Here is a 19,250-nt window from a genome sequence, read left to right as displayed (position 1 = left end):
CCACGTGAATGTACGACTTCTATTCATCTGACGCGAATTCCGCAAAAAACTAGGAATTTTTAAAATTCATGTAATAAGATCCATTCTCCTCCTACCCATGCCAAAAAAAAAAGAGTCCGAACGGTACGGTTGTTTTAATCTTGTGGACGCTTAAGACTGGGCACTTTTTCCTCCTTCTCTTCTTCCACCTTCTCACTAGCATCCATAGGACTTAAAAAAGCGAACCATTCGGATTCAAAATAGAGTCCAAATGGTTCACTTTTATTTCGCAAAATGAGGTACGCTTGTTTAAGTCCTATGGATGCTAGTGAGTATGCATGACAATTTCGACTTCCAATCGCCCCTTTTGTAAGCTATGATTATGTTATACGCTGTATTTTGCACTGAAAAAAAAACACGCTGTTGAATGCTTGGAATAAACTAACCGTTTTCTTTCTTTGGTTTCCCCATTTGTAAAAATTCCCATTTTAAAATACGGAAATTTATCGTTTATAGTGATTGTTAGGAAAATCTTTCTCTTTCAGGTTTATTGGACCTCTTTGGAGCAGAGTTTCTCTAACGAATTCATTAAAACTTTAGGCTAAAGAGCACGATCATCCATTTTAAAATGCAATATTTAAGAGAGCAGAGCTTGACCTACCAATGTTTAAGATGCATTTAATTTGAGCATTCTGCATTCCTGGATTGTATCACCACGAGGTTGTGGATCTGGATTCATCAGTTTTGTCTTTTTTTTAAAAGCTTTCGTGTTCTACTACAGGAAGATTGTCAAAATCCTCTTCTGAGCTTGTAAATCTTCAAGATGAAAGTTATCATCAGGATAAGAACGATCTGCAACATTAGTAGCGAGCTCTCGAGCATCTGCATCGCTCAGAGGATTAAGATGACGCAAAACTGAATTCTTCAGAATTGCGAGAAACTTTTCTTTCCCGAACTTTCTTTTCCTCTTACTGTTACCACATTCAAACTTCCTCTCGCTCATAGTTACTGTCTGATGAGCAAACTAAGATGGAGAAACAAAACAGAACTAAAGGAAAGTGAAAAAGCCAAAGTGCTTTGGAAAAAACGAATACATTCATGGTTATAGTACAAATGTTCCGATTGGTATGTTTTTTTTCATTCCACTTGTTTAATGTTCGCAAATCCAAAGAAAACGAGCTGGCAGATTTATCTTATTGGTTTTATTCAAAGAATATCTTTTCATACATTAAACAAACATTAAAGTTATGTGGCCCTAAAAAGGATTCAAGATGGTTGTTATTTGTATTTAATTGGTAAATCCAGTTCAAGTGCAGCTTGTCATCAAAAAAAGTGTCAAAAACGGTAAAGAATGTACAATTTTGTTTGGTGTATAACATAATTACATGTTGTGATTAAATAGGCACACAGCTGCGTTCTTATTGTTTTCTTTAAACTAGCTATTTTATTTAGATACAAGTTATTTATGCATTACGCAGTTGTTTACCAAAAAGCAAAGTGAACAAAGTATATAAATTATGTTCTTCTAAAAAAATTCTATAACACAACAAAGAGAACGTCGTTGATTTACTTGGAGTTGAATGTAAACGTTTTCGTAATGTTTGTTTTAATAGCTCAACTGACATGCAACATTTATAATAGATGTTCAAAAAATGAATTGGTAATCGAAAAATACATGATCAATGCGCAATAGAGATTGTTACGAAAGGTAACACATTTTGAACCATAGTCCAGGGCAGAGCATTTTTGGCTGCATCGCCATTTGTTAACAAACTCTTTTTTCTCTATGTAATATAGACAAAAAGATGATGATGGGAAAAATCTGAAGCGTGCAAATCTCTTTCTTGCCTCTTCTTCTTCTAGTCCATCTGAGCAGCAGCATAAGCTTTGTGTTAAAAAGAAGAGGAAGACAAGAAAAGTTAGAAAGCAAGCAAGTTTAGCTTCTAGATTAAGGACGACCATAGACATCGTGTACGTCATCTTCAATGAAGAAATGGAATGTTGGCTTTACAACTTGCGAGGTTAGAATTATTTTGTTCTATCTCCTATTTTAAAAGTTGGGAGAAAATGAGTTATTAATTTTAGTAAGTAATGATTACTTTTAAAATACGCTATATTTTTGAAATTTTTTTCTAAATAATTTGTTTAAACATAAATTACGTAAAGTAAGTTATTACTTCTTTAAGCATTAAAGCTAAAATTTTAAATAATTTTTACTTTATGAAAAAAATCAAAAACTTTCTCCCAACGTTTAAACTTGGAAATAGAACAAAATAATTCTAACCTGGCGAACTTAAGAAGTTTTTTTTTTGGTGATTGTTTTTTTTTTTTTTTTGTTTGGATTACTTGCTTTACCTCTTTAAACTTAAAGTAACAAAAATCGATTTTGTAGCAGTAAGAAGAATGAAAAGTTTTGTTTTTAACTCAGGAAATACTTCTTTTACATTTGTCGCTCAGGATTTCTATGGTAGTTAGACTATAAATAGCGATCATCAAAATATTTATGTGAAGGTGAAAATGGAATCTTCTATACAAATAAATATCATTTACGGTATGTAAATGTCCTAAATTGAATATGACGTCAAATCATAATTTTATTTGAAGTAAACGCAAACATCACGTGCAATTTATGATAAATGCAATTTAAGCGAAGATATTGTGATCTTCCGTGTAGTTCTGCAAGTCGAGCAAAAGGTGAAAGAGCGGTTGTGCAAATAATCATTAATCAAGAAGTAAGTCTTTCTCGAATGGTTTAATCTTTTTTTTTTTAATTTCATCTACATTCATAAAAAAAGAAAAAAATAATAAAGAAAATGAAACGAGTTATAGTTTAATACGAAATGCTTTCAAGGCATTTAGATTTTAGCGTAATATGTTTGCAGATACGGTAAAGAAAAAACGAAAAATTTTTTTTACTTGAGAAATTCTTTTGTCTGTTCGAACAATTTGAAAAAATTTTTTCAATCTACAAGCAACAAATGTTAATGCAAAAACGTCTGATAGTTTTAGGTGTTATCATGATCTTCAAAAGAATATTGCGTGGTAGAAACAACGGTAAAATAGATCAATGTCCTATGGAGAGTGCTAGGAAGGAAAGGTAACACATTTGTACCATAGTCCAGGGGGCAGAGCATTTTTTGGCTGCATTGACGTTTATTAACAAACATTTTTTTCTCTATGTAATAATTATTTTTTGCTATGTAATATAGACAAAAGGATGATGATGGCAAAATACTGAAGCGTGAAGATCTTTTTCTTACCTCTTCTTCTTCTACTCCATCTGAGCAGTGCAATATGCTTTGTGTTAAAAAGAAGAAGAAGACAAGAAAAAATAGAAGGCAAGCAAGTTTAGCTTCGAGATTAAGGGCGACCATAAATATCATTTACGTCATCTTCAATGAAGAAATGGAATCGTGGTATTACAATTTAACAAGTTGTTTCCTTTAGGTGATTTTTTTTTTTTTTTTTTTTTTTTATTGTTTTACCTCTATAAATATAAAAAAGAAATAAAAATCAGTTTTGTTTGTTGCAGCTCAAAGTTGAAAGTAAAAGTAACTTTTAGATTTGCAAGCAAAAAAGAGGGTGCTTCAGGGAAGCAGAAAATAACAGAAAGGCTTTGTTTGGATGAACTAGCTGAAAGGCATAAATTTAATTTTAACGTTGTAAGTAAAAAAACATCTCTTTTGGTTCAAAAGATGACTTTTAGATTTCTCTTGTAACACTATAAGTAACTTTGTGCGAATTTTCTTCATATTTTTATCATAGCAGCAATAATATTGAGAGTTTTTGTTCATGACTCAGCAACTACTTCTTTTATATTTGTTGCTCAGGATTTCTCTGACTGTTAGACTGTATAAATATCCATGTGAAGGTGAAAAGGGAATCTTCTATACAGGTAAACATTATTTACAGTATGTAAATCTCGTTGATTATGACGTCAAATTACAATTTTGTTTGGTTTGAACGCAAACGTAGCGTCAAATGTAAATCTCGTTGATTATGACGTCAAATTACAATTTTGTTTGGTGTAAACGCAAACGTAGTGTCAAATGTGTGATAAATAAAATATACCGAAGAGTAAATAAAATGTTAATGCAAAACTTCTGAAAGTTGAAGGTGTCATCATGAGTGTGCAAACTTTCTTAATCTTTTTTTTAAGTATTACAGTGACACTGACGCTCTTCTTCTGGGAAACACTAGCATTGAAATCCTAAAATTAAAATCCATAAAGCAAAAACGCCATATCTTCATGGAAGATGACATAAATGATACCAACGGTTGCCCTTTATCTAGAAAGCTAAACTTGCTTGCCTTCTAACTTTTTTTGTCTTCCTCTTCTTTTTAACACAAAGCATATGCTGCTGCTCAGATGGACTATAAGAAGAGGATAAAAAAAGATCTACACGCTTCAGATTTTTGCCATCATCATCTTTTTGTCTATGTTACATAGAGCAAGAAGAGTTTGCTCCGCCCTGGACAATGGTAAAGTACAAACGGTTTGATGGAACATATATCCGACTGGAGTTTTTTTTGATCGAATCAAGCGGCATTAACAAAATCGTTGTAACTTTCATTTTTTTATTTTTATTATTTCATACATTTCCAAAGCTGCTTATTGTTCTTAACGTGTCATACTCGTTTGGCTCTTTTAACGATGAGAAACAGCGATGAAAAAAAAAAAAGAAGAAGAAACAAAACGAAAACACACTGGTTTTTGTAGTTCCTTATAATATTTGTTATCAAAAAAAATATATAGTTTTCTTTTTTATGGGCATTCCTTTGGTTGCTTCCAACAGGACTGGAAAGACAAAAATATCCATATTTTGCACGTGTGTAGGGCTTAGGGTCACTATTTCAATGCATCTTAAATTTTTATTTATGTTTTTTGTTTAAAGTAAAACTATTTTAACTTTTTCAGCCGAGACTTTTTTATCTGTAGTTTGAACTTTCAAACGATGATTAGCAAAAAAACTTTAAGTTCGTTTTGTTGAAAGTTATACCAGCTACACACAGAGGTGCTTGACTTCAGGCAAACCCCCTACGTTGACTTTTTTGACTAATATCAACCCAACTCGTTTTTTTACATTGACTTTTACAATGATGTCGAAAAGGGATCTTTAAGAGGTTTTTTTCTGGTGCTTAAAACGTTTACACGTAGACTTCTAAAACGTGAGACGCTAAGTCGAATTTTTAAAGGTATCTGAAAGAGGTCTGCTTATTGCATCTCTTTTCACCTTTTTTTTTTAAGCCTATCTTAAACGCTTTTCTTTATGATCTTTTTTTTTATAACTATTATCAACTCCATATTATTGATGGGAAATTAATAATAAATTTTACATTTTAATTTTCCTAAATAGGATTTTTTTTTATAAGAACGTGCGTAAAGAATATTGTAAGCATAAAATTTGTAGCTACAAGTTTTGTCAGTTTTCATATTATTTAACACAACACAACTTGCTGAGCAAAAAGCTCATTGCATATTTATAATAAGTCAATTAGTTTTCTACACTTCTTTAAAATTATGAAGACACATTGATGTTCTTCAGTTGATAGCTCGTACTTTATAAGAACATCTTTAATATTTAAATTTGATATATGACAAAAACAAGGTATATACAATTTGTTCATTAGATCTTCTTGACAATGTTTGATATTCGCAGCAGTGTCGCTACTTGTTGAAAGTGTTTTTTATTTATTTTCCATTCATTTAGAATTAATTTGATTTGTTCCTTTTAATATAGGTTCATACCAGCGTTTGGGGTAAGCTTTAATGCAATGTGAATCGAGTTCAAAAAAAATTTTGATTAACATAATGTATAGTGGCGCTGGTGTATGAATGCGAGGCTTGTGATGTCCATCCATCAGTTGTAAGATGGCAAAATTCAGCTTCGTTTCAAATCCTTTACTTTACGTGATTCAAATTTAAGCGGCAAAATTTCTTATGAAAATTTTTTTTCTCGTCAGCAATTTTTATTTGTTATCAAACGAAGCTCGCATTTTGATAAAATGCTTTATTATCAACAACTGACAGCGGATGGCCTGTTTGAAGAACAAAGTTACACATAGATTCCTCTAAACCTTTATATTTTTGTGTACTTAACAATACGAGTGAGAGTTTGCAAATGCAGCTCTGGTAGATGACCAGTTGTTGTACTTGGAAGTTTAGACTCTTTAATATTAACAAGATGGTTACTATACAAATGGTTTTGCCATTGAGTTGGTATTTCTATTGTATTTTAGCAAATTTTTTGTTGCAAATTTTGTTTGTTAATTTATCTTCATACTTACACGTGGTTATTGTAGAGTCATTGTTTTTTTTACAAAATAATTCCAGACTTTACTTTTATGAAAATTGCTATTCAACATTTTGTTTCTACTATAAAAACAGAATAAAATATCTCTTAAATGTTCTCTCTCGTTTCGTCTCTCATTTAAAATTTAGCAGCCCGGCTTCTAAGTGCATTTACACGAGAACTCCTAAAGAAAAGTCATAAATATGGTTTTGCCTCCTTGGGGTACCCTGTGTAGTAAAACAGGGTGACCCTAGTAAATAAGGAACTCCTTAGGGTTAAAGTTCTGAGAAGAAAAATAGTTTATGACTTTCCCCTGGTAAAATGAGGGGTCGGATGAAAACTGTGGGCTTAAGAACACACCTACATACAACACATATACAAACTTTGGGTTTTATATATTAAATAGTCCAGTGGGAATTATACCAATCGTTTAAAATGTGTAAAGGCAGTTAAACGAATCGTTGATAATATCCAAATATTATCAACGATTTCTTTAATTAACAAAGAACGGAAGCTTAGCGAGGTGGGGGCAGATTGGGCCGGACAAAATTTATTTGGGGAGATAGATTTATAAAACTTCTTATCTTTTTCGCATCCCTAACTGAGTGCCATAACACATTACATAACTTTTTGTTTTAAAAAGTATGTAACTGGTTACAATAAGTGAAACATATTAATAAAGTGGTACTACATACAATAAGGTAAGAGTTAAGTTTATGTGATACAGCTAAGCATCAAAGTCTCGGGACTGAAAGTATCGTGTGGTCAATGAATCGGTCATTTTTTACAGTACTCATTCTTTGATACCGATACAGAATTGGAACATACCGAAACTTACTAAGAGAAATCACATGCTGGAACTTATTAAGAGAAATCTCTTAGTATCTCCGAGAATCACTAAGAGAAATCTCTTACTAATTAACATTAAATATCTCCTCTAATTGTATGATAAGGTCTAATTTTATGATAAGGAAATTTTTTTTATCAAAGTACTATCCGAAAACAGCATCGTGAAAAATAGGTATAATTCAAGAAACTATAAATCTCTTTAAGTTTGTTTTTGACTTTCTAAAAAGCTGGCCATTTAATATACACACAATATGCGCAGTATGTAATAATGTACAGTCATGGAATACGCCTTTTTTAATATATAAGCAGTATTCAATTCATGTTAACATATTATAAGCGTAATAATAAGGTATAATTTTACAATTACATAGAGTATATTACAGCTAAACGGAGTTTATTATTACGCTTGTATACGCATATACATATATCATGTTAAGTTACAACGTTTTCTTTTAACTTTTAATTCATTATCAAAAATCTTTTATTATTTTATCCATCATGATAGATTAATTAAAATACTAAAATATTCTTAAAATTATAAAAACATTTTGTATTAAAGTCGTTATTTTGAATGCAAATTTAACCAAAGTAAAATACTGCGCAAATAAACAATAGAGATCCATTACAGAACAACCGTTAGTTGAACGTGAAATTTTTTTTATGTTGGTCGCAGTTTTCTTAAGCGATCCTTGTAATTAAATTTTGTTACTTAAATTTTCATAACTTATTATAGATTCGTTTTTTATTAGGTTTTCACCGTTGTAATAATAATTTAAAGTTCTTTCAAAATGATATATTATCGAGCGGTTAGAATTATCATAGTCATAAGAAATAGATAGTCTGGCCACTTGCGGTATTCCTTTGATCAACTCTTTGTTCGCATTTTTTTCGTGTCCAGTCCGCTTCAGAGTGCACAAAATTTGTTTTCATCGATTGTTTATCTACGAACTGCTTGTTTAAATTACATCTTTTTCATCCAATATTTTGAATGCCTGGTGCTAATTGTTCTATTTATGGATGCAGTACTTCTAGGAGGCATAAGGGAGTCTCAATATTTAAAGTTCCTGCTTCTAACGACAGTTTTAATACGTCTTGGAGGGAAAGTCTGATTGCCATTATTCTCAAAGATCGTTATGAAGATTTAAGTTTGAAGACTCAAATAGAAAATAAGCGTCTGTTTATTTGTGAAAAGCATTATCTTCCAGAAATGATACTTTATAATGATAAAAAAAAGACATTAAAACCTGGATCATTGCCGACTCTGTGCTTACCAAAAAAATCTTTCACACCATCAATTCCTATACAAAGAAAATCTGCCTCTGCCATCATTGCTAAAAAAGATGCTTTAACGACTTCAAATAATATTACTGCCTTTAAGCCTATATATAAATCATTTGAAGAGTTCTTAAATCGTATTAGCAAGTTAAAAATTAGTGACTGGACCATGAGTGTGAGTCCTGTTGTGGCAGAGTTTAAACTTTATGATACAATCCACACATGTCCTCGATATGAAATATATGTTGATGATAGTCTTGCTTTCACCATTCGTGTATATTCTTGGCTCATTCCAGATGATCATTTAATATATACAAAATACAGAAGATCTATGCGACATATTTCAGCATCTAATCTTTTATCTATTGTTACTTCTTTTAACCTTTGTTCTGGAATAACTGATGTCTTTGCATTAAAATCAAATCTTTATATTAAACATTGTATTTCAAAAAAATTTGATTTATTTTCATCTAGGAGTGAGTTTCCCTTAAACCAGACAGAGTATTTTCGATCTCAGTCATGTATTATGCTGATTGAGTGGATGTTATGCTGTTCACAATGTAAAAGTATTGAAAAAAGTGAAATTAAATGTTTGAAAAAAAGATTAGCTACTTCTAGTATCCCTGCTAAATTAAATGCACCAATTACATTTACATCTCCAGATCGTCTGAAGCTTACATTACAGAGTGTTCGTCTAGAAAATAAAGAATTAAAAAAAGAATTAGCTTTGATGAAGCAAGAGATTGAAAATTCATCACTAGCTATTAGTAAAAATATTGAAAGTGATTTAGTTCAAATAATGGCAGAAGCTGATAAAAGTCAGATTTCTCCATTTATGAACCTGTTTTGGGAGGAGCAGCAAAAATATTTAAAATGCTCAAAGCAAGGGATTCGTTATCATCCAGCAATAATACGTTACTGTTTGGGATTAGCTGCAAAATCACCAGCTGCTTATGAAGCAATAAGGTTAAATGAGAAAACTCATTCTGGTTTTTTAATTTTACCAAGTCGTAGGCGATTGCGTGACTATAAAAACTATGTAAAGCCCAAGTTGGGATTCAATAAAAACATAATAGAAGAATTAAAAGATAAAGTCATTAATTTTTCAGTTCAAGAGAAATTTATAGTCCTAGTTCTTGATGAAATGAAAATTCAAGAAAATCTTGTTTGGGACAAACATTCTGGAGAATTAATTGGTTATGTTGATTTGGGTGATCCTAGTGTTAATTTTGCAACGTTACAACAAGCTGATAAGCTTGCTTCTCATGTTTTAGTTTTTTTAATTAGAAGTATTGTAAATCCTTTTAAATACAGTTTTGCAAATTTTGCTACTACAAATATTACATCAGTGCAATTATTTTCTCTATTTTGGAAAGCTGTAGGAATTTTAGAAATCTCTGTTGGTTTAAAAGTAGTTGCTGTTACTTGTGATGGAGCATCATCGAATAGAAAATTTTTTAAAATGCATTTTAATCTGACTGAAGAAGAAGATATTAATGGTAATGTTGATGTGACTTACCGCACTGATAATCTATTTGCTGATGATGATGATAAAAGATTTATATATTTTATTTCTGATGTTCCTCATTTAATTAAAACAGCAAGGAACAACCTTTACCATTCTGGAGCTGGTAAAAGCAATCGTTATATGTGGAATCAGGGTCAACATATTTTATGGTCCCATATTTCTGATTTATTTTATGAAGATTTAAAATGTCAACTACATGCATGTCCAAAGCTAACTGTTGAGCACATTAAAATAACTCCATTTTCAGCTATGAATGTTCGTTTAGCTGCACAAGTTTTAAGTGATTCATGTAGTACTGCATTAAAAATCTATGCACCATCAGATACAGCTGGGACAGCACAATTTTGCAAATATTTTAATGATTTTTTTGATTGCTTAAATGTTCGGAATACAAATGATTGTATATTAAAATGCAACTCTTTTTTGAAACCATTTTCTGACACAAATGATGTTCGATTTACATGGCTTAGAGAAACATTTTTAAAGTATCTTTCTGATTGGCTTTTTTCTATTGAATCAAGATCTGGAAATTTTTCAAAAAGTGAGAGAAGTAATATGTTTATTACTTGGCAAACTCATGAAGGTTTAAAAATCACAGTTAATTCTGTTATTGAACTTGTCAAATTTTTAATTAACAACAATGTAAGTTATGTATTAACTGAAAGGTTTTGTCAGGATCCTTTAGAAAATTACTTTGGACAACAACGGTCAATTGGTAGAAGAAAAGATAATCCTTCCTTGTTTGATTTTGGTTTCAATGATAATACCATTCGAAATCAACTTATATTTCACCCAATTGCAGGTAACTGTCAAAATGTCAATGAATCAAACAAAATATCAAGGGAGAGTACAACACGTATACCACGCAGAAAATGGACCAACTCTGAAAAATGTATTAATATGAAAAGTTGACTTTTCAAGTGATTCAATAAAAATTTCCCTTATGTCTCCTTGTACTGCTGAAAACAAAGAAAAAGAACATACATAAAAACGGCTATTTTCATAGCCACAAATCTTATTAAAAATGTTAAATGGCATAAAATATTGATTAGTTACATTAGAATTTTTTTTATATTTGTAATAAACTAAATTTCAGTTAATTTTGTAGACATTTCCTTACATTTACTTTTGTTACAATATAAACAGGCACCTATTATTCTTTTTATAAAACCTCCACAGGTATCCACTTCCCCCAAAAAAACTAGTGATTTCACAGGCAGATCTAAGTTAAGATTAGTTGATGTATGCATATATATATATATATATATATATATATATATATATATATATATATATATATATATATATATATATATATATATATATATATTAGGGGTAGAATTGATCTTTGAGTTGTTTTTGATCTATGAGTTATTAGTTGTTTATTATAAATATAAAACTAGTGTGCATAGTTAATTTTGGACTTCATTTTTAACTATTCTTTGTTTTCTTTTAGATAAGGGAGGGTCTCTTACCTAGCTTTTATTTCTATAAACAAATAACAAAAATTTTAAAAACTAATCTTTTTAATGACAAATAGTTGCTAAAGTTACTATGCCAAGCATGCTTTCATGAGATTTGTGGCTATGAAAATAACCGTTTTTAAGTGTAATATTCTACTAAACTTCTATAATCCAATTGATGTTTTTTTCATTTTTGAGCGGAGGGATTTTGACTTTGTTTGATTCTCTTTGATTTTGTGGATACTTAGTTTTTCTTTTGCATACGAAAAAGATCTTACTCTGACATAAAGTGTAATCAGATGATAAAATAAGTTTAAAGACAGTTCTTTGGAAACTCGATTTGTGCAAAGACCACGAAGTTCAGATATGTTAGCCAAAACTCCACTGTTTTTTAAGGTTTCAGCTACAATTAACTCTGAATCAATTTTTTTTACAAAACTTTTACTTTGATGGCGAAAGAGAAACTCAACTTTTGTAAAAATTTCTAAAACTGGAGGAGACACTTTCCACAAACCACCACGATTTTTAGCATTCACAAATTTATCATAAGCTTCAGTGCATGTTTCTGGACTCTCAAATAATTGTTCTGTTTTACCAGCATTAAGAAGTGAAAGGCAGTCTGTGCTTAACTTTTGCTGCCATAATCGAGAACTGCGAATTCTGCAATAAAATGTGCTAAATACATAACCACTTAGATAAAAGATAATTTCTTTGTCTCTATCAGAAAATTCAACAGGTGATAAACCATTTAAATTTAAAAAAGAAGTATTGTAAAGTGAGTTTGTAAGAAATGCTAAAACATGATTGCATAGTTCATAGCCAAGAAGTCTAGTCGATTTTTTAGTCAGATTGCTAAATAAAATTCCTTGATTAACAGTTTTGTAAAATTTAGGATAAAATCTTTCAGCATCACCATCAGCTTTAAAACCAGCTATTACTGTCTCTAATAGAGATAGAGTTTGTTGTGAAGTATCTAAAATTATTGCATGATTAATCCTTAACTCATCTCTATACAAATCAGGATAGCATTCATCGTTGATTAAGGTAGTAATACTTTTATCAAGCAGATTTTTAAATTCATCAAGAAGAATAGGTGGTTTAGGACTTTGTATCGTTAAATCTAAAGGAATACTTTGATGCTTTGAATTTGTATGCCTTGTAAGTCCTCTTTGAGATATGCACTTCTTAGAACAAATTGTGCAAGAAAATGTGCAATCAACTTGTTCACTAGATAACTCCAACACCAAAGCATCTAAATCTTTAACAAAATTTTCGTCTTCAAAAAGAATATCATTCTCCAAAGAAAAAAATAATGCTTCTTTATCAAATTCACCATAGAGTTCTTTCTGCGTTTCCATTTTTTGTGCACTCAGTTCCTGGCCGCCCGACAAATTTCAAGTGTTTCGTATGATTATAAGAAAAATCCAGATATTACGGCCCAAGTGACCAGACTATCTATTTCTTATGACTATGGAATTATTTTGTTTTATCTCCAAGTTTAAACGTTGGGAGAAAGTTTTTGATTTTTTCTAAAAGTAAAAATTGTTTAAAGTTTTAGCTAAAGTTTAAAAAAAATAAATAACTTATGCTTTAAATAACTTATGTTTAACCAAATTATTTAGAAAAAAATTTATCAAATAATGCGTATTTTAAAAGTTATTATTACTAACTAAAATTAACAACTCATTTTCTCCCAACTTTTAAAATGGGTTGTAGAATAATTCTAACCCGACTAAATCGACTTTTAGTCGATGAGTAAGAAACCGATATTCGATTAAATCTGCTATTCGATTTTTCAAAGTCGACTAACTTCGACTTTTGGCTACTAAACTTTTAGTTGTATTAGTCGAAGTCGACAACAACACTATAATATAACCACATTAATTTTAAAAAATATAACAAAAATAATAAACAACAATAATTAAAAATACTGAAAATATAAAAATTTTAAATAACAACAACTATACCATATTTTAGAGTTCTGAATGTAATAGTAAGCTATCGGAATGTTGTGGATCTGGCATCCGTAGGATTAAAATAAATGTAATGCTAGGATTTTTTTTTTGGCTTAGGGAATTGAAGGCGGAGGAGGGAGGGGATATTCTCGATGAGAGGGATTATTGAATTTAATAAGGAGCTGAAAACAGTATTTTGATGCTCGAAAAACCAAAAATTCTAACAGCTGTTAATAAGCTAACAGAAAAATCAAAAGTAATTTAAAAACTTTAAAAATATAATTAAATTACAAACAATATCAACTATAATTGTTCTTATATAAATTAACCTCACTCGTTTGCAAGTCGTCAGGTTAGAATTATTTTGTTCTATCTCCAATTTTAAACGTTGGGAGAAAATGAACTGTTAATTTTACTAAGTAATGATTACTTTTAAAATAAATGTTTTTTTTTTGAAATTTTTTTTTCTAAATAGTTTCTTTAAATATAAATTATTTAAAAAATAAGTTATTATTTCTTAAAAAAGTAATAGTAAAATTTTAAATAATTTTTACTTATAGAAGAAAATCAAAAACTTTCTTTCAACGTGTAAAATGGGAGAAAGAACAAAATAATTCTAACCTGACGAAGTGTAGTAAAATTTTCACGACTAAAAACCCTAAACCGGCGCTGTGTCAGGTTTTTGTCGGTGGCCATGTCATCATTTGTAGTGTATTATTCTCCATCGTACTATTTAAATATTTTTACATACCAATATTGTATACTTCTGGTCGTTGTCGTGCATGGATATAAAATTTTCATTTACTTGGCGTACCTAGGCTTTAATCTATTATATTTATAACAACCTCAATTCGCTGGCTTCTGCTCCGAGAGCCCCAAAGGAGTGTAACTATTTCTTGCTTCATAGACTGCAAGGTACAATCGCGCAACATTCTTTACTATTTAAATCTTCTGAGAAAAGTCTTTTCTTTTATTTCGCTTAGTACGCAACTTCATACACATCGTCTGATTCATGAACGTCCTGAACGTGGGTGGGTTTCTAAACTACCCGTGTATTGATGTTGCGGAATGATATTTTTCGCAGTCGATTTATTCACACAATAAGAAAAAAAAAATCATAATTAAAGGAATTAGGAACTGTTCTCGGAATTAGTATAAAGGATTGGGAAATATAATAGTATTAACATTTCTTAAACAATATTTCTATAGTGGGCATAAGCTTCATAAATAATTAAATATACTAAATATTATCTACATTAAAATGCAAATGTTCCTAGAAAAAAACTTGTTTTTGGTTTCAAACCATTTTATGTTTAACTTATAATATAAAGTTTAAGACAAAAAATACAAATTTAGAAAGAAGAAGTTTATTCCAAAAAAAAACCAAGCAAAAAAAAAATGAACTTAGGTAACAAAGAAAAAAAAAAGTAGTAAATCTTTTCCCTAAAGCGCCGCACTCAATTTCCACATTTTGTGCTGCAAACCGGTTCAGCATGTGTCAACAAATTCATCCATATTTGTTAACTGCTAGAGCAAATTTTTTTCTTTCTTTTATATCATGTTAAACACCTGGATTGTCACATGTTTTTTCGCAGTATATTTATTCATTTACATAGATTCTTTTGCAACTATTTGTATCTCAAGTTATCAAACACGTTTTGCAATGTTTACGACTGTTTTCTCTTAGTAACATTTGGAAACAATCCTCTGGTAAAATTGAGCTTTTTTATTTGGAGGAGGGATGAGGGGGGGGGGGGTTTGGCAAAAAACCAATTTAATAAAAAGATTCTGTAGAAGAGAAAAAGAATGATAAAATAAATAAATGAAATTTTTTCACAGACAGGAAACCATTTCATTTTATAATGGTGGCAATTACAAAAATTGTAATAACAATAGTAAGAATGATAACTAAACCCAAAGCACCAATTTTAGAAAGTCACGATGATCAATGAGTGGACAGCTGCCAGCCCAAAAATGTATTTTTTTGTTGTTGTTGTATTTTTTTGTATTTTTAATTAACTGTGGCAGATTCTTGACTAAAAAACGTAATATTGACTTAAAGTGCTGCCACACGATGAGTATGTTAAAAAACCTTTCGCATATTTTCTCGCAGGACCATAAATTTAAGTCATTTTTTAACATTCAGTTTATGGCTACAATTTACAAATACTATATTTGCTCAATAAACCTTGTAGGTTTCCAATAACGTTTATAATTTTATCTTCAAACAGCACAAGATTATTTCTTTTTTTTTTTAATTTTAGAATACGATTTAAGAAAACATTACAACTGCTTCCATTTTCATGAAAAAAAAATGCTCAAGTTAATCTCTCTTAACCCCTTAAACGAAACTTTCTGTTCAATCCGTCCACGTGAACAGTTTTCTGTAAACATTTATGCGGGACATACTTTATACATTGAACCAATCAAAACAACACACGGCTAAAAATGTGCGCGCGCATAATGGCAGATAATGTTCATCAAAACATTACACGTCTAAAGCTCCTTTCAAAACATAGTCAGTGATAGTGACGCCTCAAGCAGTTGACCTCGAAAAGAATGAAGCTTCTAATACTCTTTGCTCTTGTGGGTGTTATTGTAACAGAACTAAAGGAGGAAAAGGATGTTATAGTTATCACCACAGAAAATTGGAAGGAAGCCGTTCGTGATGATAACAATATTTTAGTAGAATTCTGTTAGTAAACAAATTTGAACATTTTACGTATCTATTTCCGATTTAATATTTATATATTTGGAATTTTTTTTATCCTATCCACTTGTAGATTTTTTAAGTTAATCAATGGTTTTGCTGAACTCTCGTATTGGTTCATTAAAAAAAAAATACATTAAACTTTAGATGCACCTTGGTGTGGTCATTGCCAAACACTAGAGCCAGAATATGCTAAAGCTGCTAAAAAGTTAAAAGACTTGAAATCAACAATAACTCTTGGAAAAGTTGATGCCACAGTGGAGACAAAACTTGCTGAAACATATGGTGTTAAAGGTTTTCCAACTTTGAAGTTTTTTAAGCATGGAAAAGAACAAGAATATAATGGTAAACATTTTAACATAACTTGTAGCTTCTAAAAATGTTGATATTAAAATACTAATGTTATATTTCTAGTTTATTTGATAATAAATTTCAAACAAGAAAGTTTTGTAAAAGTAAGAACTATTTTCTCATATCAGGTGGCAGAACTGAAGCAGAAATTATTTCATGGCTTAACAAAAAGACTGGTCCTCCTGCTACAAATGTTGCTACATCAGAAGAATTAAAAACATTTATTGATGCTAGAGATGTTGCCGTTGTAGGATTTTTTGCTAGCCAAGATTCTGATCTTGCTAAAGTTTTCTTAAATGTGGCTGATAGCACAGATGATATTGAGTTTGCAATAACTACCCCTTCAAATTCTGGAGAATATGCCGTTACTGAAGATAAAGTTGTTGTTTTTAAGAAAGTATGTTTATTTGATGAGAAATTTAATGTTATTTTTTAAAATTTGAGTTTTAATTTTGACTAATAGTTTAATTATTTGTTGTTTTTTTTTGTAAATAGTTTGATGATTTACGTGCTGACTACTCTGGTGATGCTGTTGAAAGCTCATTAAAATCATTTGTTAGAGGTGAATCAATTGCTCTAGTCACTGAATTCACTGATGAAGCTGCATCCAAAATTTTTGGTGGAGATATTAAATCACATATTCTTTTGTTCATTAGCAAAAAAGCAGAAAATTTCAAGGAAACAATTAACCAGTAATTACTTTGACTTATTTTTAAATTTCTAACCATTCAGTTTCAATATTTACCTAGATATTCTATGCTGAACCCATATAACCATTTAATTAATAATGTTTTGATTTAATATTGTAATTATACTATTATAACTTTAGGTTCACTGAAGCTGCAAAGTTGTTCAAAGGAAAAGTTCTTTTCATATACATTGATTCAGATTTTGAAGATAATTCTCGAATTATGGAATTTTTCGGACTTAAAGCCGAAGATGTTCCAACTCTCAGAATTATCAAGTTGGAAGGAGATATGACTAAATATGTACCTGAAACTAAAGAAATTAACACAGAAACAGTTTCTAAGTTTGTGTCAGCTTTTGTTGATGGTACACTCAAGCCATTTTTAATGTCAGCTGATGTTCCTGAAGACTGGGATAAGAACCCTGTTAAAGTTCTTGTAGGAAAAAATTTTGCAGAGGTTGCATATTCAGAAAAGAATGTTTTAGTTGAATTTTGTAAGCAACTTTTTAATTTTTTCTTAAATAATTTAAAAGCAGATTAAACAAGGCATTTAGCAGTTTTAATTTTTAACCTTTTTAGATGCTCCTTGGTGTGGACACTGTAAACAGCTTGCACCTATTTGGGAGAAACTTGGTGAAAAATATGCAGAAAGTAGTGATGTTATTATAGCAAAAATGGACTCAACTGCAAATGAAGTTGAAGATATTAAAATCTCAAGTTTCCCAACAATTAAATATTTCCCTAAAGAAGGAGGAGTAAGTGTGATATGTTCATATTTTTAAGATGAACTTTTGTATTTTAAAAATGCAGTAACTCAAATTTGCTGATTTTTTTAAAAATAGGTCATTGACTATAATGGTGGCAGAACCTTAGAAGATTTTGTAAAATTTATTGAATCTGGAGGTAAAGAGGGTGCTGGTAGCTCTGAAGAAGATGGTCCTGATGAACCTATTGAAGCAGGTGAAGAAGGAGCTGAAGAAGAAACCTCTGAAGAGGGAGAAGAAGTTGTTGAAGGAGATGCTACTGTGAAAACTGAGCTATAAAAATAACTCAACCTCTAGTTTTTCTGAAATATTTATATTTGTTAAAATCGAAATTATCTTGGTTAGTTCACTATATATTTTTGAAATAACATATCTATTTATTACCATTAGATAGCTACTTCATGTTATTTAGATACCATGTGGACTTCTTGATTGCTTTTTAACGCAAAAAGATAAATACAAGTTCTGTTTACTCCAATTTTTTTTTTATTTATTAGTGAGATCTATGCTAGCTAATTGTAGGGTGTTGTTTACATGGGCTCTTTCTAAGAATATTTGTTTATATTTTATATTATTAAAGATTTTTTTAAATATTCAAATGAAAGAAAGGCGGATAAAATCTAAAGTTTTGTATTCCCTTGTTTTTCTAGCCCTTTTTGTTTCACCTGTCCTTAGTTATTGTGTTAATAGTTACTTGTGTTTAATAAAACGACGGACATCAAAAGAAAAAACTCGGTAAATTCTGTATGATAAATATTGTTGCACAATCTGTTTGACCAGATGTTTATCAAAATTTCGGTTAAACTCTTACATTATGTTGTTTGAAGACTTCTTTTCAAAATACGAAACCAAATAGAATATCTAATCTAATCAACTTGACTAGTTTATGTTCAATATTTACGCAGCAAACCCTATCATAATGGAAAGTCTTTGCAAATGTGGATTTTGTTATTCCTTTTTTGTTTTGTGGAATTAAAGCAATAAATGGGTATTACAGTCATTCCGGTAACTCGAACACTGGTTAAATCCTTGAAGAAGTCTAACCGACTTCTAGTAAATTTTTCCAGTAAAGTTGGAACTTAGATAACTCGAACTTCATCAATATCGTGCCCTTCGGAAAATTTCTTCGGATTACTTAAACTTTTCGTACGTTTAATAAGCTGTTAGACGCGATGTATATGCCGAATATTAAAGAAGTAATTGTATTGCTAAATTCTTTGCGAAAATCTTCTTTTGAGTGTTAGCGTGAAGTTGCTTTTTAACTCAAAGTTTGCAACATGGCGACAATTACATCTAAGCGAAAGTTGAATTCAAAAACTGTTCGAGTCAAATGCAACGGAATGAAGGAAGTCTTAGATGGCATCACTTAAGGTGGCTTCACAGGAAATGTTTTTT

The 19,250-nt window shown here is 30.4% G+C and overlaps 4 protein-coding genes across 5 annotated transcripts; 3 read left to right on the top strand and 1 right to left on the bottom strand.

Moving 5' to 3' along the window:
* The first annotated feature begins 1,883 nt into the window (after positions 1-1,883).
* Positions 1,884-4,745, top strand: LOC149878728 (uncharacterized). Of its 2 annotated transcripts, XM_090072090.1 has the most exons (7): positions 1,884-2,000; positions 2,437-2,711; positions 2,983-3,076; positions 3,189-3,426; positions 3,542-3,641; positions 3,810-3,874; positions 4,139-4,745. In XM_090072090.1, the coding sequence occupies exons 3-4, from the start codon at positions 2,997-2,999 to the stop codon at positions 3,424-3,426; spliced, it is 318 nt and encodes a 105-aa protein (XP_089928216.1). In that variant the 5' UTR covers positions 1,884-2,000; positions 2,437-2,711; positions 2,983-2,996; the 3' UTR covers positions 3,542-3,641; positions 3,810-3,874; positions 4,139-4,745. The 2 variants fall into 2 exon arrangements, with proteins under 2 accessions (XP_089928216.1, XP_089928215.1); XM_090072089.1 differs by lacking the exon at positions 1,884-2,000 and having other exon boundaries at positions 2,305-2,711.
* A 3,203-nt stretch (positions 4,746-7,948) lies between these two features.
* Positions 7,949-10,900, top strand: LOC149878727 (uncharacterized). Its single transcript, XM_090071667.1, has one exon. The coding sequence runs from the start codon at positions 8,110-8,112 to the stop codon at positions 10,834-10,836; it is 2,727 nt and encodes a 908-aa protein (XP_089927793.1). The 5' UTR covers positions 7,949-8,109; the 3' UTR covers positions 10,837-10,900.
* A 532-nt stretch (positions 10,901-11,432) lies between these two features.
* Positions 11,433-14,868, bottom strand: LOC149878726 (uncharacterized). The gene is made up of 2 exons (XM_090071504.1): positions 13,964-14,868; positions 11,433-12,916 (listed from the first exon to the last, which is right to left on the bottom strand). Exon 2 carries the CDS (start codon positions 12,743-12,745, stop codon positions 11,552-11,554), a length of 1,194 nt encoding a protein of 397 aa, XP_089927630.1. The 5' UTR covers positions 12,746-12,916; positions 13,964-14,868; the 3' UTR covers positions 11,433-11,551.
* Positions 14,869-15,805: 937 nt separating this feature from the next.
* LOC145192890 (protein disulfide-isomerase 2-like) lies at positions 15,806-18,480 on the top strand. The gene is made up of 7 exons (XM_080070216.2): positions 15,806-16,037; positions 16,200-16,397; positions 16,532-16,800; positions 16,899-17,095; positions 17,233-17,585; positions 17,671-17,846; positions 17,934-18,480. Exons 1-7 carry the CDS (start codon positions 15,902-15,904, stop codon positions 18,132-18,134), a joined length of 1,530 nt encoding a protein of 509 aa, XP_079926342.2. The 5' UTR covers positions 15,806-15,901; the 3' UTR covers positions 18,135-18,480.
* The last annotated feature ends 770 nt before the right edge of the window (positions 18,481-19,250 follow it).

This window comes from Hydra viridissima, unplaced genomic scaffold (genome assembly GCF_058129835.1).
Source record: "Hydra viridissima isolate aposymbiotic clone 2 unplaced genomic scaffold, HvirCarnegie_v1 scaffold_14, whole genome shotgun sequence".
NCBI lineage: Eukaryota > Metazoa > Cnidaria > Hydrozoa > Anthoathecata > Hydridae > Hydra > Hydra viridissima.
Note: the sequence above shows the minus strand (reverse complement) of the source record. Positions and strands in the feature narration are given on the sequence as shown.

Coding starts and splice junctions, on each gene's coding strand:
- LOC149878728 (XM_090072090.1), top strand. CDS start 2,997: ATGATCTTCAAAAGAATATTGCGTGGTAGAAACAACGGTAAAATAGAT. Junction 3,077..3,188: donor GAGAGTGCTAGGAAGGAAAG/GTAACACATTTG, acceptor TATGTAATATAG/ACAAAAGGATGATGATGGCA.
- LOC145192890 (XM_080070216.2), top strand. CDS start 15,902: ATGAAGCTTCTAATACTCTTTGCTCTTGTGGGTGTTATTGTAACAGAA. Junction 16,801..16,898: donor AAGTTGTTGTTTTTAAGAAA/GTATGTTTATTT, acceptor TTTTGTAAATAG/TTTGATGATTTACGTGCTGA. Junction 17,096..17,232: donor TTCAAGGAAACAATTAACCA/GTAATTACTTTG, acceptor TTATAACTTTAG/GTTCACTGAAGCTGCAAAGT.
- LOC149878727 (XM_090071667.1), top strand. CDS start 8,110: ATGCCTGGTGCTAATTGTTCTATTTATGGATGCAGTACTTCTAGGAGG.
- LOC149878726 (XM_090071504.1), bottom strand. CDS start 12,745: ATGGAAACGCAGAAAGAACTCTATGGTGAATTTGATAAAGAAGCATTA.